Source organism: Columba livia, chromosome 1 (assembly GCF_036013475.1).
Source record: "Columba livia isolate bColLiv1 breed racing homer chromosome 1, bColLiv1.pat.W.v2, whole genome shotgun sequence".
NCBI classification, from domain to species: Eukaryota; Metazoa; Chordata; class Aves; order Columbiformes; family Columbidae; genus Columba; species Columba livia.
Window position 1 is genome coordinate 32,286,314 of NC_088602.1, and position 16,413 is coordinate 32,302,726.

At 45.3% G+C, this 16,413-nt stretch overlaps 1 protein-coding gene across 1 annotated transcript in view; it reads left to right on the forward strand.

Annotated features, from left to right (window-relative positions):
• Positions 1–446: 446 nt before the first annotated feature.
• SIAH3 (siah E3 ubiquitin protein ligase family member 3) overlaps positions 447–16,413 on the forward strand; it is a 47,565-nt gene continuing 31,598 nt past the window's right edge. Inside the window, 2 exon segments of the mRNA XM_005501810.4 lie at positions 447–1,200; positions 1,202–1,378. Of these exon segments, the coding sequence (XP_005501867.2) occupies positions 916–1,200; positions 1,202–1,378 (462 nt within the window). The 5' untranslated portion in view covers positions 447–915.

The following is a 16,413-nucleotide window of genomic DNA, read 5'->3' on the forward strand; positions in this document are numbered from 1 at the left end:
AATGAGCTTTCTGATTCCCTCAGCTGCTTTGGTGCAGTCACCTCCTGGAAAACCCGGTTATGGGGACTCAAGTTTAATGAGACTTAATGTCTTGAAAAGGATCCCTGCCCACCAACAGAGATATGCACTGGTAATAATACACAAAAGCATGTTATTTTCCTTGCACTTCCCTAATTCCTTTTTAATGCCTAGGACAATCTAACGGCTAATTAGTCATTTCCTGCCCACCGATATGCAGATGAATGACAAGCAAAAACCTTCTGCATGTTTAATTATTCTGTTGATTTAGAAGCCACTTTTCCCTCAGTGCAAGTTTCTATCTGTGTGTGCTCTCATGCATCATGTATTTCATTATTTTTAGAAGCATGCTCTGTGCCTTTTTATGCTCTTGTAGTTCCAGCATCCAGTAATTACCACGTTTTGTGTCCAACGGACCTGATCCACCAGTGAGTGTAAATCAGGAAAATATTGCTGACTTTAAATGGAGTTATTCCAAGTTACACCAGACCTGAGACCTGACCTTTCCAATTTTTAGGTGGGGAGGGGAGGGAATGTTATTTGTGTGCTGGGACCCTTGTGAAGTAACAGAAAATAAAATGTAGAAAACTTCATAGTGTTGAAAATCCAAATTGAAGCCCACAAAGGCACAGGTGTAAATTTATTTGTACAGTGAGCTCTTCTGCTTAACCTCTCTTTGCTTATTTGATTTTTATCCCTCAGTAAAACATAGTTTCCTTAATCTATTTTTGCTACTTTCCAGCAGTTTCACTGGTGGGCTTTGGTATCCGAGCCCTCTTTCGTTAAATTAAGGCAATTAATAAATGGAGACATTAAGCAATCAATTTTGTCTTGCATATCTCCACAGCCTTACGTATGACTGGCTGTAATCACAAGATAAATGCAATGTGCTGATGTATGGTAATGCTCAATAATACATTCTCCGCCAGGCTCAATTCATCAGGGAGTTTCTGGAGGGGAGGCATTCGTTATTGGCTGTCTCTGGACCTCAAGGATAACATTTCTGTCCTTTCCATTGGCCGCCCCGCTGCTGCAAGCCTCTTCCCGTCTTATTTTGATGATGAATATGAAGGCATGCTAAGCCGTGCCGGAGCGGAGCCCTCGCCGACTGCACTCCCCTCCCCGGGCTCAAGGACTCAGGGGCTCCCTGGCTGCTTCCCCTGCCCACCGCCAGCAGCAGCGGCAGCAGCGGCAGCAGCGGCAGCAGCAAACGCCAAAAGTTGTGATGCTTTTCTTCACCCAGTGCTTTGGGGCTGTGTTAGATCTTATTCACCTGAGGTTTCAGCACTACAAGGCAAAGAGGGTTTTCTCAGCTGCCGGGCAACTTGTCTGCGTCGTCAACCCAACGCACAGCCTAAAGGTGAGTTCAAAATACGTTTTTCTCTTCTGACATCTTCTTGTCCACCCCCCCACCCCACCGTCGGCTTTTCTCCGCAGGGAATGAAATGATGCTCTGAGAGTGCTGTTAACACATTGCAGCCCTGGCAGAGGGGATGTTTGCATTGTTTGGCTGCTCAGTTCCCTTTGGAGTGAAAGGAAAGCAACCCACTGCTCTGAGAGACCATGGGAAGTGGCTGCTCCCCCTCCCCAAAGTTTCCTCATCCCTTTCACCTGTGTAATGAGCACGCATGTTGCGAGCCCCTGGAGAAAATGACTGAAAAAGTTAGTTGGATGAATTAAGCTCCGTTTTTGGTGGAAGGATGCTGAGCCATCTCCCAGACTGACACCCAAGCACCGCCGGCTGCTCTCCAGCCGTGGAGAGTGAGGTCAGGATGGAAGGGGGCTGAGGGACAGCATAGGGGTCTCCGGCTGCTGGTCTTGTTTGCTTTTTTGGGGAAAAAGGCTGTTTCTCTCTCTGAAGGGGAGTCTGAAAGCATTTGTCTGGTGCTGAAAGTGTCCTTAAGCTGTTTGCAAGGTGAATCTATTTTAGGCAGGAGAATACATTTGCCTTAATGCAAAACTATTTATAGTTCCCATAAAACATTTCTCTTACTTACACGGTACTGCTTTTTCACTGACAAAGTGTCAAGAGCTCCATCTATGCCAGAGCCCTGATGTTTGTACATAGAGAAGGAGCAGCAGGGGGAGAAAGAGACTGCCAGGCTCTAATTACTTTGTCATGGTAGTGAATGACCAAGTTTAACTAAGTGACTCCTGTTTTGCTGAAAGTCCTTGTGGACCTGACTTGAGATGCCGCTCTGCAAGCCCAGTGCAAGCTCAGAAATTAATCCAATTCAGGACAACTTATATTTGGCTCTGCTGGGGTCTCCAGAAGGAACTCGCAGTGGTTGTGAGGAGCATCTTTCCCAGGCTGCAGGTCTCCAGGAGGTCCATTGACGGGGTAAATCCCTCTTTGGAGTGACATCCCCCCCTAGAAAAGCCAGTTTCCTGGAGGTATGTTTCCAGTCTTGGGCTGTGCTCAGGCAGGAGAAGGTTGTTTCCAGCAGGATGGCATGTCCAGGAGGATTTCCATGCAAGGCTGTAGTCAGCCTGGTGAGCACTGCTGGCTGGGGCAGGATCTCCCAGGAGATGGACAGCTCGGTTGTGGGCTCACCTCTGCCAACATGCAGCTCCTCTGCCAACACAAGCTATTTAAAACACCCACAGCCTTGTCGTTGTCTGAAAGAATCTGGCAATCCAAACAGATGAAAGAAATAGTCACGTTCCTAAGTGCATGGGGAGATTTTGTAAATGAGTGTTTCTGTGCTTGACCCCTTTTATGAGACTGTCTCCTGTTACTTTCATTTATAATTTTAATTAGTAAAAAAAGCTGAGCAGAAAAAAGGTTATTGAAGGTCACAAGACAATTTCAATGCCAGTGGCACTGTCTGATGTGGTCCCACAGAGAGGTGTCTGCTGACTGCTTCACTGTTATCTAGGTCTAGACCTGAATTTATCAGTTCAGGTCCTCTTGAATTGCAGATTTGCTGTTGCAGGAGCTGCGGCATTTTACCTTTGGATGTCCAAAAAAAAGAAAAAGTTGATGCTTCTGTTCCTTTCTGTTAAACACAGAGGGCATTTTAGTGCATTAAAATCCCCATGGCCAAGCTCCTCACTGCTCAGACCCAAAGCCCAGTAGAGAGATGCATAATCTTGGTGCTGTCTTGGCAGTTCTTGGAAGCAGGCATTGCACCTAAAACTCTCTTGGAAACAAAGGGAAGCCTTTAGGAAAAGGTCTGATGTGTCAGTGAAATCTCCAGTGAGAATTGTCTTGAACTCAGTAGGAATTGCTCCTGTGATAGGGTTGCAGTGGGAGCCTAATGTCACTAGTTTCCCCACATGGGTCTGTTGAGACACCAGGCAGGTAGGATAAGCTGATAAGAAACCTCTTTGCTCTGAAAAAAAACTCTGATTGTAAAGTGAAAAACACTTTGAAAGTGCTCCTGAGTTATCCAGCTCACATCCAGATGGGTGAATATGTCAGGCTTTAGCACTGATATGCTCTCAAGGTGTTCAGTCTGGTTTCCCACCAGCTCTGTAAGGAACAAACCATTGTTTTGTGTTAAGGGCCAGAAAAGATGCGTGGGTTGGACCCGTTTGTGCCCAGCATGACACCAACAGCACCCACTGGCCAGCAACACCTGTCTCCAAGACAGACACCTTGTCCCACCTGCTCTTACCTGGTGATAGAGAGGTGGTCACCTCCAGCAGGCAAAGCGTCTTGTCTGAAAACTGATATCAAAGACAAGTCAAATGAACCTGCTTCTCAAGGTGCCTATTTTTGCCCTGAAGATGAACAGGGAGGTTGTGGTTGCTCCCTCCAGCAACCTGGTGCAAAGACTTCTAAAGCAGGAACAGGCAAATCACCCCCAAACTGTCCCATACACCAAATGACACCGAAGGGACCATTAACAATGAAAGGGCTGAAGATATTCCTCTGTGGTGGTTTACAGTATTATTACTGCTCTGATGTTTCATGGTCTATTATTTCTAGCTGGGTCAATTCAACTGTAGCATTTTGTTGACAGCCCCCAAATCTATCTTAACAATTGACAAGTGGAGTGAAAACTGTATTAAGGTTCGCAGTCGATGAATACAAGCCTGCTAGGAAACAAGGGCTAGGAGCAATGTAATTTCTCTCCCTTTCCTTCAAAGCCTAAATATTTGTGCTTACTCCAAAATTGTAAGCTCTTTGCAAAGGGATTATTTTATTCTGTATCTCTACAGCACCCAGGCAAGGGGTCTCCTGGCTGACTGGTGCAAATGATAAATGACAGGCATCATATTCTGGTGTGATTACATTGACATCCATCACCTAGGTCAGCTCCTCAATCAGTGCCAATGCACATAACTCCATTAAATTCAAATCACTGCAGGACCTCAGATCTCACTCCTTCCATCCAGGGGAGTGCTCAGAGATGGTGGTGGGATCTGGCCCACCACGAGGACCCATGGCTGGTGATCACGTATGTGTGTCAGAGATTTGGCATCATGAAAAGCACTCGCTGTGCGATACCCTTCAGGGAAAGTTTGCAACAGCTTCTGCTGTCACAGACTTGTACATAGACCAAGGCGGGGTTCTCCAGTAAAGTTATATCAGCACATTGTCACCATAATCACAGCCTGGACCTCTGACTGTTACCAGAGCCCATAACCTACCTCTTTCTTTAAGAGAGGTCTGGAGACTGGCAGAGAATCACACGTTCAGAAAAAAAAACAGTGTCTTTCTTCCAACTGAAAGGCTCATTAACTGGGAAGGCTGATGAGGGATTCAGTGTATCTTAAAGGAGATGATAAGAGCGTCAGCGCAAATATCTCTATTGATCTGCTGCTATTTTCCCTGTGCACGACAGGCTGACATAGGCGGCTCTAAACAAGGAAAAACAATTCTGCAGTGTCACTCCCTGTTTGCCTGTCTGGCAGGGGTGTGAATGGGGTGGGGGGGTTGTTTTGGAGCCTCTTTGTCCTTCTTGCTGCTTTCTGCTCTTTGTCCTTCCTTGAGCTTTCCCAGGCACAGCAGCAGCACCTCACGATGTGGTGCTACAGTGGGATCAAAATTCACTTGCCGAGCAGAGAAAATCACATATTTACTGCACTTTTATAGGTCACCTTCATCCTCAATAGTATTATATGTGTTACCTTGTAACCTGTCTTCCTTCAAGTGTATGGTAGCCCTGACATCTACCCTTAGAGAGGCACAGCCAGGCAATGGAGCTTCCTAGTTAAGTGGCTGCTCCCTCTAAGGCCACATTAATTAAAGGAGCACCGCTGCTGCTGCTGGCTGCAGGTCCCAGTGTGCCAGCAAAATTTTAAGGTCCTCTGTGTGCACGGAAGAAACGAGCAGAGTTTGCTGGTCCCTGCGGAGATGAGGCTCAGTGAATTCCTCTGCATTTTTTCCTTGTTAATAGCAATTCTTCCCATCACTGCTAATTGCACCCTGGGGAGAAGGTTGTGTCCTCACTCTTTAACCGGCATCAGTTCCTGCCCAAAAAAACAGCCATCCGTAGCACGGGACAGCAGTGCCATCCCAACCCAGCTGGGTGCTGATGCTTTGCAAGATGCTACGTGCAGCTGTGTAAAATAGATCCTCTTTGTTCACAGAGTTACTAGCTTTTTACACGCAACTTTTACTCTTTGAAGAGTGTGAAAAATGCGCTTCTAAATGATAAAAAAAAGTACATTTACAATGTTCTTGTAGAAACCACCCTTCCTTTTCTCTGTAGGACTTCAAGGAACTTGTTGAATTACAGAAGGAAGCATATTTAGAGGAGGCCAGAAATAGTTCAATCTTATATTCAAAAAGGATCATAACATGGTTTATGGGGCCAAGCTGTCTTCTAGCTACTTTTTAAAGAAACAAGCCAATCTGTTCTGAGTTAGGGAGGGGATTTGAATCCTGTTATAACAGTTTGGCTCTGCGTGCAGCGGCCAGCCAAATAGCATTGTAATCCACTTTATCCCCAGCAGGATTAAAGTGCTATGGTGCACGAGATTTATTTATTTATTTAGTGCAAGGGAGGAAAGTGACTCTTTAACCTACTGCTAACAACCCCCAGATATCCTCTGCCACCATCTCAGCCCAGACATGCTCAAATCTATCACTTCGGGTGCTGATTTGGGGAGCCCAAGTGGTGTTCAGCCGCAACGTCCACCAGGATTGTGACAGCCATGGCGAGGGGGGCTGCAAACCCTCCTGCTGCCTGCAAAGCCGCGTTCCTGGCCAGGCATTTGGGTCTCAGTTTGGGCCAGGGCTGAGCAAACATTGGGCACCTCAGACTTCCAAATCCTTTTGTGGGGATGTGGACAGCAGCAGGCAGCACTGCTTTGCCACCTGTCCTTCAGCCCTGCCTTTGTTTGATGGGACTTCAGTGGGTAAAACTGGAAACGAAGTTGACCACGAGCACCCTGGGAGCCTCTGTCTGTGCATCCACAGCCACCTGAAGATGTGACTGTAATGGTTCTCTGCAGAGAGGAGGCAGAGCACACTCCTGCAGCTCTCCCTGGGGTCTCTCCATCCGTCTCTGCTGCTGCCTGGTCCTGAGAGCTCCCCTCTTCCTTTTCCTTTCTCCCTTCTTCTCTCTCCCCTCTTCCCTCTCCCATTAACCCTGAGCTCACAGACCCACACACCTGCATAACCCACAGGACCATGATGTGGGAGAGCAGGGTGGCATGGGCTTTGCTCCACTCTTGTTGCAAAGCAGGGCAGTTCCAAGTTCCAGCACAATCTCCCAGAATAACAATTATGGCACCTCCTCGGCAGAGGCAAAGGGAGGGGAAGTGCTACGGTCTCAGAAGTTTCTGTGTTAATATGCTTCGTCTTCCTTCTCCCACTCTGCCACCCCAAAATCATTCTGGAAAATTAATTACCACCATTAATGGGTGCTGCCTGTCATGCTACAGCTCTGGAGATGGGATAGAGTGGATAAGCATTGAGCCCTTTTCTACCCATGTTTGATTTTGAGGGTGAATTTCATTAACAAATCTGACCTGGTTGCAGGACATTTCAAGACAGGTGTTATCAATGGGAAATTGCACCATTGTTATAATATTAGAGAAATACTTCTCCCCTTGACAGGACATTTGCCTGCAGGGGTGAAGAGTAGCCATCAGACACCATCACGTATCGCTTTCTAATCCACCCACTCTGATACAACTCAGTATATCAAGAATTTCTCAGTGCAGCCCTTCGGGTTAGATGTAGTGGCCCAGATACCTCCCTCAGGAGAAATACTGCTTCAAAGCAATTGCTGTGTCTAACACATGAAGTGTGGAGGAAAGAGGGATGTTTTATTATAAGCCTTGATTATGTAAAATGAGTGGTGAGGTCTCAGGCTGCTTCCCAGAAGATGTAAGCCACACTTGGACATTCCCACAACTGGTGTTAATTAGCACACCTTGCTGCTTGCCTCAGTAGAGAAACCAAGCACTGAGCATAGTCCTGCAAGGCTCATATGTTAAAAAGTCCCAGGCCAGGTTGCCAAACATAGAAAATTTTGCCCCAAATTCAGAATTTACAGAGTAGAAGCTCTTGTTCAATCATTAAGATGCTGTCCCAGTACCAAAGACCTCCCAGTACACTTAACTGGGGACACTTAGAAACTTCTGAGTGACAGTCTGAGGTTCTTTAGTTAATCCAAGAAACCGAATTTAAAGAAACACAGCAGATCCTGGGACTCCTCATAAAGTGAAGGAAAGGAGCTGCTGTACCTGTGCCCAGTCTCCCCAAGGTGTCAGCCCTTCTTCCACTGCAGAAATACCATGAACCTTGTCCTGTTTGACGTAGAGCTGAGAACTTGGGTGTCACCCCTGGTACCCCCAGAGCCTTCCCATCACAATGGGCCATTAGTGTCTCTCACTCTGGTGCAGAAGAGGGAAAAACTGTGAATCCTGCAATAATTTAGTGGGATACACAGTCTTTACCCAGATTTACTGGGAACTGAGTGAGGTAGCGAGGAGCATGGGACACACAGCCACACTCTTCTGGCTGTGGGAGGCTGGGATGGTGAGGATCGCCGCTCCTCTGGTGTGGTGGGAGCAAGGACCATGAGAGTAATGACCATGATGAGAGTAATGACAATTGGAGCTGACATACATGGCATGGCATGGTGTGGCACAATGCAGATTTGTGGTCCTCCTTGGAGCTGCTGGAGGTGGGTGCTGGGAGGTGCATGTGCCACCAGAACTGAAATAATTGCTTCAGAGAGCTGAACAAGATTTAGGTAGTACACTGAGCCTGCTTTTAGTGTGATTTTTGCGACAGAGACAAGCAGAGCTGTGCCACCACGTTCAGCCAATTTGGGTCCAGTTTCTGATGGAGCTGGGGAGAGACTGGGCCTGAGCTTCTGAAAGCAGGAGCAACTTCCCAGCCCAAGAATGCACATGCTTTATTTGGAAATTGAAAGCATGGATGGTGAGACATTGAGCACTTCATCAAACTGCTTCATTTCTCTTTCTTTCCATGGCTTGCCTCTTTTTCTAGGTTCCTTCTCTTCTGCATTATTGTTCCTCCTCATCCTGCCCATTACCTGCTATACCAAAGTCTTAAAGCAAAAGATTCTTCTCATCTGTCATTCAATAACGTAATTTTGGCCTTTTTTTACTCCCACTGGAAGGAAAGCATCACTAATTTCATTGCAAATTTGGATCTCTTATTTTCCTCTAAGCTCTTTTAGAAAAAATAATTCGATTCTCAGCTTACTTGGTGCCACCAACTTACCTATTGACAGATGAAGTCCTGCTTTAAAATGATCACCAGCAAGATGAAGAGAGCTACAAGAGGCAATAAAATGTTCCTGTCACCACATGCTGATGCAGTTAGTGTGGAAGCCAAGTGTCCTACATGCCTGCAAAACCCAATTGCCACCATACACTGGATCAGGGCTCAAGCAGTCAGGTCTGGCTGGAGATGCCACAGATGCCTGTTGTCCATCCAGCGCAGTAAGCCACCATCATGATCCATTCACCAGTGCTGGCCAAAGAGAACATCTTCCCTCTGCTTCAGTGTGGCGGTGCAAAACCACTGCCATCAGGGATTTAATCTGGCAATACAGTGTGTGCACTACCAAAGTAGGCACCCTTCTGCTTCCATGCTGTAGGAGCAAGCAGCTGGGGAGAGCAGTGGCCTCAGCTGGCTTTCACAACATCCCACAGAGCTCTTACCCTTAGGGATTATTGAGGCCTGTGCTGAACAGCAAATCCCCAGTGGTGCTTGGAGATCTCTTGAAAATTGCTCTGGGTGACCTGCTGCTAATTGCCACCTGCAATACTTCTGCTCCCCTCTCCCACGGAGTTCTCCTCCAAAGAGGAGTGTCCTGGCACTGCCGATGAATTGCCTGGCACATATGCAGTGTACAATCTGAAGCACTTTTATTTATTTAGAGGCATTTTGGAGTGACTTATATAACATTAATGGATTTATCTTTAGCTCTCCCCTTTAGTCTCCACAACAACATGAAAGCATCTCAGGGGGATAATGGCAGAGACCTCCGAGTACTTTGCATGTTTATTTTGGTGTATGTTTTTTAAAAAGGTAGAAATGTTTGAAACAACTTTGGAAAGGAATTAACCAGTTATTTCCATAACAGATGTAGTGCTTTTCTTCTAGAACAATTTCATTCTGAGCTGATCCAAACTGAAATCCCTTTTCCTTCCAGACTGGCCTCACAAGTGAAAAATAATCTTTTCACAGCTTTAGTGATGTTACTGTTATTTTACACGTGGAAATATTAAGCTCCAGAGTGGTTGGCGATCGTCCATTAACCACTGGGAAATGCATGGTGGAGAAGAGACACAGGTTCTTGTGAATATCTTAAACACAAGATCACACACTCTCTCACATCAAGTGCCAGCTAAAGTGGAAAGAGAAACAGAGCACTGGAGCATAAATGAGACAGAAAAAGGTTGAATCAGTAATGTCTTCTTGTGCAGAAAACAAACACTACAGATGAGCAAGGAGGCAGCTGCTATGGAGCAGAAAACCACATCAGCAGAGGATGAAAATGTTCTTCCACTCTTAGGGACTGCCATGTGGAAAATAAGCAAAGTAATAAGTGTGAAAATGGAGTAAATAACCACCGCACAAGGATTACATAGGGCAGCTGGGGTAAGGGGACTGTTAAGGTCACCTTCAGGCTTCGCGGAAAGGAGAGGTTGAAATGGAAACAGCAGGATGGCGGCAGTGATCATGATAGTGCTCTGAACTCAGCAAGACCAGCCAGGGGTTCAGTGTCAACCACATGCACAGCTTCAAAAATACGTATTTTTGCATGATCAGACCCTTATTCCAACATACTTAATTCTGAAAATTATCAAACTTGATCCAGCAAAAGACCATATGAAAAACCTTCTGGAGTCTAGCAAACTTGTCCATCTCCTTTGAATAGTGTAGGGCAGACTGAAGACATCTTTCTCTTTAATAGGGGAGTGAGCCTGGGTATCTCATTCATACATTGCAACACCTGCTCAGATGAGGATGCTTGGTTGCACACAAAGAGGTGTTGTCTCTGCTGGCAGGATCCTCATGGTATGAAAAGACACATTAGAGACCAATGGGGTTTTACTTGTAGGGCAATTCTGCAATTCCCTACTTGCACTACGTGAGAATTGAGAACATTTCTGAGGTGCACAATCTTTTGGGGTCTAGGATCAGTGAGATGAATTGTCCTCAAAGCAGGACTGTCCTTCTTGCCACTGACAATCAAGGAAGCCAGAAGATTATCTTGGGATGGGTAGGTCATTTTTATCTAGCTGAAGTTAGGTGAAATGAACTCCAGTTTCTTTGAGTTATGCAAAAGAAAACATAATAAGGACAGTTGTCTCCTTACAAGAAACCCAGAAAGTTTCACACACAAACACCATTATATTCACTACTGTTTTACACAGGTTCAGGTAAGACAATCTTCTTTCCACTCCTCAAAAGCAAACTTTGAGGGAGATCTCAGATACAGGAAAAAAAAAAAAGGACAACTGGCAACATAACTCCAGGGTGAGAGCTTTCCATTTATTTCCACTAGAAGGAACATCTCATCAAGAAAAGAGTAGGCAACAACTTTTTGGACTAATTGATAACAGAAAATTTCAGGTATAGCAAAAAAATAGACTGTGGATGCTGTCACCATTGCCAGGCAAGACAGAGGGACAAAGGGGTTCTAGTGGACAAGCTGAAAGTGAGCCAGCAATGTACCTTTGTGGCAAAGGCCAACCTCATCCTGAGCTGTGTTAGCAGGACTGTAACTAGCAGGAGGTCCTTTCCCACTTGAATTGTTCTGGCCCTGCAACCCTGTATAAAAATAGGATTGGTATTTTGGAGTGCAAAGAAAGGTGCAGCAGCATAAGGGTCTCAAGAGCAATCATTGAACATGTGCATCAACAACAACCAAGCCAAAGTCGTATCTGAAAGACATATCTGAACAAAATTAAGAAGACAGATGGACATTTGGGACATACTCAGGCACACAAGGATCAGCACAGTAGACTGATACCAGTGAAATAATATGGAGTTATATTAGTTACAAAAGCATCTCGTAATTTAAACTTGTCTGAAATACAAATCCTTGTGGTAGTTCAAAGCCCAGAGCTATTACCAGCTAATTAAATCCATTTGGATTGGAAACAGGGTCACTGTGGCAGATGAGGGATGGCAAAAGAGTGTAAGTCATACTTCAAAATATGCTTTGGAACAAGCACGCTTATTGATAATTACAAGCAATGCAAAATAAACTCTAAAGGGGAGAGGACAGACTGTTCATCATCCTTCTGCAAAGACTTTGAACCATGGCACAAGGGTAAACACATTCCTAAAAAGCGCCGAGTGGAGCAAAAAACATGGAGCAAGTCACATGGAACAAATAATCCACTTGGACAAATCTGCCTTTCATTCTCCTTACAGGGTAGCTGTCAGCAGAACAAACTTTCCCTGGGTTTATTCAATTAACTGCTTCATGATTACTTTCCCCCTACAGCAGGATCCTTAATGCTTCAGACCCACTTTTTTGGTATGCGAGCTGTGTTAATTAGCTGTGCAGAGAGGTACAAAGCAGAGAGGCTACTTAGGTAGTATCACTTCTGTTCCCTGCCTGGATTCTGAGTCTCATCCCAGGCTTGATGGAATTTGTTTCTATTTATCTTTGATCAGTGAAAGTCAGATGTACTACACAGGTTTGGTGAGTTAGGATGAGATAACATCACTAGAGGTGAGGAAAGGTTGATTTGCCCAGCCTCTTTAGGCCAGCTCATGGTTTGAAGTATGGAAGTCTGCAGGTGAGCTGTATTTTGTTGGGGCAGCTTGAAATATTACTATCCCAAATGACTTTGTTGTTCCCCTAAAAGCTGTCATTGCCCTTAGTGTAGGGGCAGCAGAGGGTGCGTAAGCCTGCTCCCCACACCACCACCATCCCATTTCACAGGCCTTTGTGGATTCATTAAAAGAGTTTTCATTAATATGTCAGACTGAAGAAGAAGCTGAAATCAGGCACATGTTCCCCTTTGCTGCCTTGGGAACGTGACTCCCAGCAGTGGCCCTGCCAGCACTGGAATCAGAAACATCCTGTAGCAAGCTTCACCAGAGGATACCTGACAGAAGCCTGAGGCACTGGTCATTGAAAAGTGTTTCGCTGGTGTTTTGTTGGCTTAGAAGTGTAGTTCATGTTTGATTTTCTCTCCTCGCATTCTTACAAAATAGTTGTGATGTGGTCAGGGGATTATCTGGCTCGTTTAGTTTCCTCTCTGCCATCATTCTGTCAAAAGTTTTTTTTGGGACCTCTTTACCCCTCTTCAGTCAAGCAGTATTCCTTATAAATACTTGCCTACTTGCCTAAAGGCATGTACCCAGGTTTAGACCTCTCATTATCTGTGCTTTTGGGAGTGGATGAAAAGACACATTTTCCACAGTCACCTGCCAACCTCAACAGAATGCAAACTCAAAGAAGGCAGCAGGAGTAAGTTCCTTACAAATAGGGTGTGTTTGCTTGCAGGCTATGTCCAGGTCAAGATATAAAATATGGCATGGAAAAAGACAAAAAGCTTGCAGTAATTCACCACCACTTCATCTGGTTTCCTCCTTACAGCCAAACTGGAATCTTTCATCCAATTGCAACTCCTGACTGGAATCTCAAGGGAGAAAATACAGCTTTAAAAATAAAACAAAACTTTTACTGAGTTTCTTCTGCCATGGAAAATATTTTTTTAAAAAGACTCAAAAATATTAAGGTCATGCGAGGTCATGCAAACATAACCACTGGTTTGTAAATAACTGATTATAAAGACTGAACTTTCTTTCAGGCTGTTGGTAAAAGATGAAGGCACTATCAGAAAACAGATCAGAAGCCAGCTTAATCTCCAGAAGCTTCACAAGGCAACTGGAGATAATTTAGTGTTGCAGCTAAGCACAGTTTTTCTGGTGAGGTATCTCTTAATAATTTTTAAGCTTTTAATGATTTTTTAATAATAAGCCAGTGATCAAAAAACAACATCCCGGTTCACAGATAAATCCAGGCTGTGTCTGGATATTTTGCCTATTTGCTGCTTTAACTGAAGCAACTTTGATTTGCCAGAGGCCAAGCAACAGCCTGTATCAAGAGAACTCAGTCTGATGAAGCAGATGTTGGGGAAGGGAAGACCTTTTCTTACTCACTCATAGGGAAAATTAATTGGTGCTGAAAGCAACCTTTCAGCATTTTTTGTGATATTAACTCTTGTTTCTTGACTTTTACAACATAGAAGAAATGTGCAGATTAAGTAACTTCCAAGTTGTTTTTCATGTAAAAGGACCTTGATGCTCTCTACAGGCAAGTCATGCAGCGGAGTGCAGCCAGCTCCAGTCCTGGCCGACCCATAATTACAGCTCAGGCACTCCAGTAAGACCTGTGCCACCTGGTGTTTGCAAACAGCTGAGTGTTCAAAGATGAGCAAGAACCTAGTCCAGCCCTCTGCAGTTAGGAAGTCTAATAGCCTAAGTCCAGTTTTGCAGATAATTTGTTTCTCTGGTGGAGAACAGCCCTACCTCTTGGTGGGCATCACTAGACTTCCCCAATACCCATCCAGTTAACATCTGTTCCTGAGTACATGAGCAAAATCAGGCTGAGCTCCCTGGAGAGTACTCAGTGATGTATGACCCAATGCTCTGAGCCCAGGCCACAGCTAACAGTGACAGAGAGTTTGCTGTGCTTGCCTTTATACCCAAAACTGCTTTTTCCCTCTGTGTACAAATACAGTCTTCGAGCTCACCAGCAGCACTGGCAGGCTTCCCACCTCCTGAACCGCTTGTCCCAGGAGCTGGGGTGAGAAAAAGGATGGAGCTGAAACACAGCAGAGGCTGGATACGAGCCAGGCTGAGCCAAGCAGCTAAAGAGCTGCATTAGACAGGTGCTGTGCCTGAACTAATAAGCGCTGCAGGAGACAGGATCTATTCACTGCAGCATCCTGCCGAGGTGTTGGGGTTTATCTGCCTCCAAACTTGACGGTCACATCCACGTGCTGCAGCCATCCATTGTGCCCCCAGACCCGCCACAGGGATCAGGGAGCTGGGATGCTCTGCAGGAGCTTGTGCCTTTGGTTTCTCTCTCTGTAAATGAGGTGAGGGACAATGTTCTCCAATGTCAGTTTAGTGGTTTGGGAAGGAGGCCAAAACAGACACATCTCCTGCTGTAGGTTAAGCTGCTGTATGTGTGTGAGGGACCCATCTGCGAAACTGGTCCTGTTGCTATAAACACTGTGAAGCCACCAATCCTTTTTGGATATGCTCTTCCTGTTTCACAGTCAGGCTGTAAATATCCAAGACCCAAAATGAGGATGATGAAGCTTAATTGTAGCCACTGAAGTTTCTTTCTTTTTTCTTGTTTACTTTTTTTTTTTGTCTTTTTTTCTTTTTACTTTAATCCCTTAATGATGATTATACTGTAAGTAGAAAATATAAAGCATTTTAGGAGCATTAAGTAATACTTAGAGGGCTCATTAATCCACAGTTAATATGCAGCCACCACTGAGAGGGAATGAAGCAATCACGCCACCACAGCATTACGCAGCATGGTGTCCCTGTCTGCCTCCAGAAGGGAAGCAGAGGATGCTCACTCCACCTGGCACTGTAAGAGGAGGCAGAGATGGACAGAAGACAATGGTCTGGCATAGACACCACAAGGCATGTGAAGCTTCCCTGACCTCCCTTGTCATCGTGCATCAGGGTTTTGGGGTAGATCTACACGAGCATCTTGACTTTTTCACTAACAAATTCAGCAGAGTAGGCACCTTTTACTTTCAGCTTCCAACCAAAGTAAAATTCAGCCACCTAGGTCAAGGCTGAAGGTACTGTTTTGCAAAGGTGAGTGTCAGTGCAGCAACTTCTGTGTTTTTCTTTAGGAAAAGGCAAACCCCTTGGGAGGTCCATCATAAACCATCTAGGCTTCATCAGACCAATGACCTGATAAAAACCAAAAATATACATGAGAGTATTCACCATCCTCATCTTCACTGATAAACAAAAATGTTCTTCAGCGCTTTGTGTTTTCTTGGTGGCTCCCCTTGGAAAACAGTGATTAGACTGTGCTTCATTCAGTACCAAGCACAAAGAGTTCCCAGAGCTGAAGCAGAGGCAGAAATTGTAGTGTTTGCAGTACAGCCAGTCAGTCTCGGGGGTTTAATTCCAGGGGAGGATTAATTCTCATAGAAAATGTCCTAATGTATGTGGCAAATTAAAAAAAAAAAAACAACCAAACTTGTCAGCTGAGTAATAGCAGATTCTTAACTAGCAGAAAATTCAAGGGGGTACTGTGCACTGCTTTATGACAGGTTAAAATAAGAATGGAGGGGCATGTTAGGCAATTGTAGATGTACAGGTACTAGATGGTCAAAGGAAAGGTGCTCCTTTATACTGCCAGGCAACTTAATTTTCTGCATACTTGTCACCACAGAAAATGAGTACTGAGGCTGTCACAGCCTCAAATGGTTTGTGTGTGTGTGTGTGTGTGTGTATGTGTACTATCATCATTTTAAGTGTGCAAGCTAAGGCTGAGTCCACTCGTGATGGCCAGGTTATGGGACACACTGAATGGCATCTTGGACGCAATAGTTTCATGGCCAAGTCTCCAAAAATGCACAAATTCCATCAACTCTGGGCAGCTGCTTCTGTTGCAAAGCAAAGAGAGGAGCAAGAGCAGGAAGCCTACCTTTCTGGTGGGCTTACCTCTCAAACCCAGTCCCAAAGCTGAAGAAGGGAAGAAATGCATGTGCTCAAAGGGATAAATAAGAGCAGCCAGCATGCAGGTCCCCCCTGAGGTCCCAAGCCTGGAGCTGTGCCCTGCAGCTTGTGTGTTGGTGTCACCGTGGTGGGAAGTGACTTGTGGTGTACATGCAGCATTAGCAACTGCCCCAAACTTCATGGCTGGGAAACAGTGGGTGTGGGGAAATCATCCTCGAAATAGACCAGCTTGTTGCGAATCGGCCCCCTCCTTCCTGCCCTGTGCT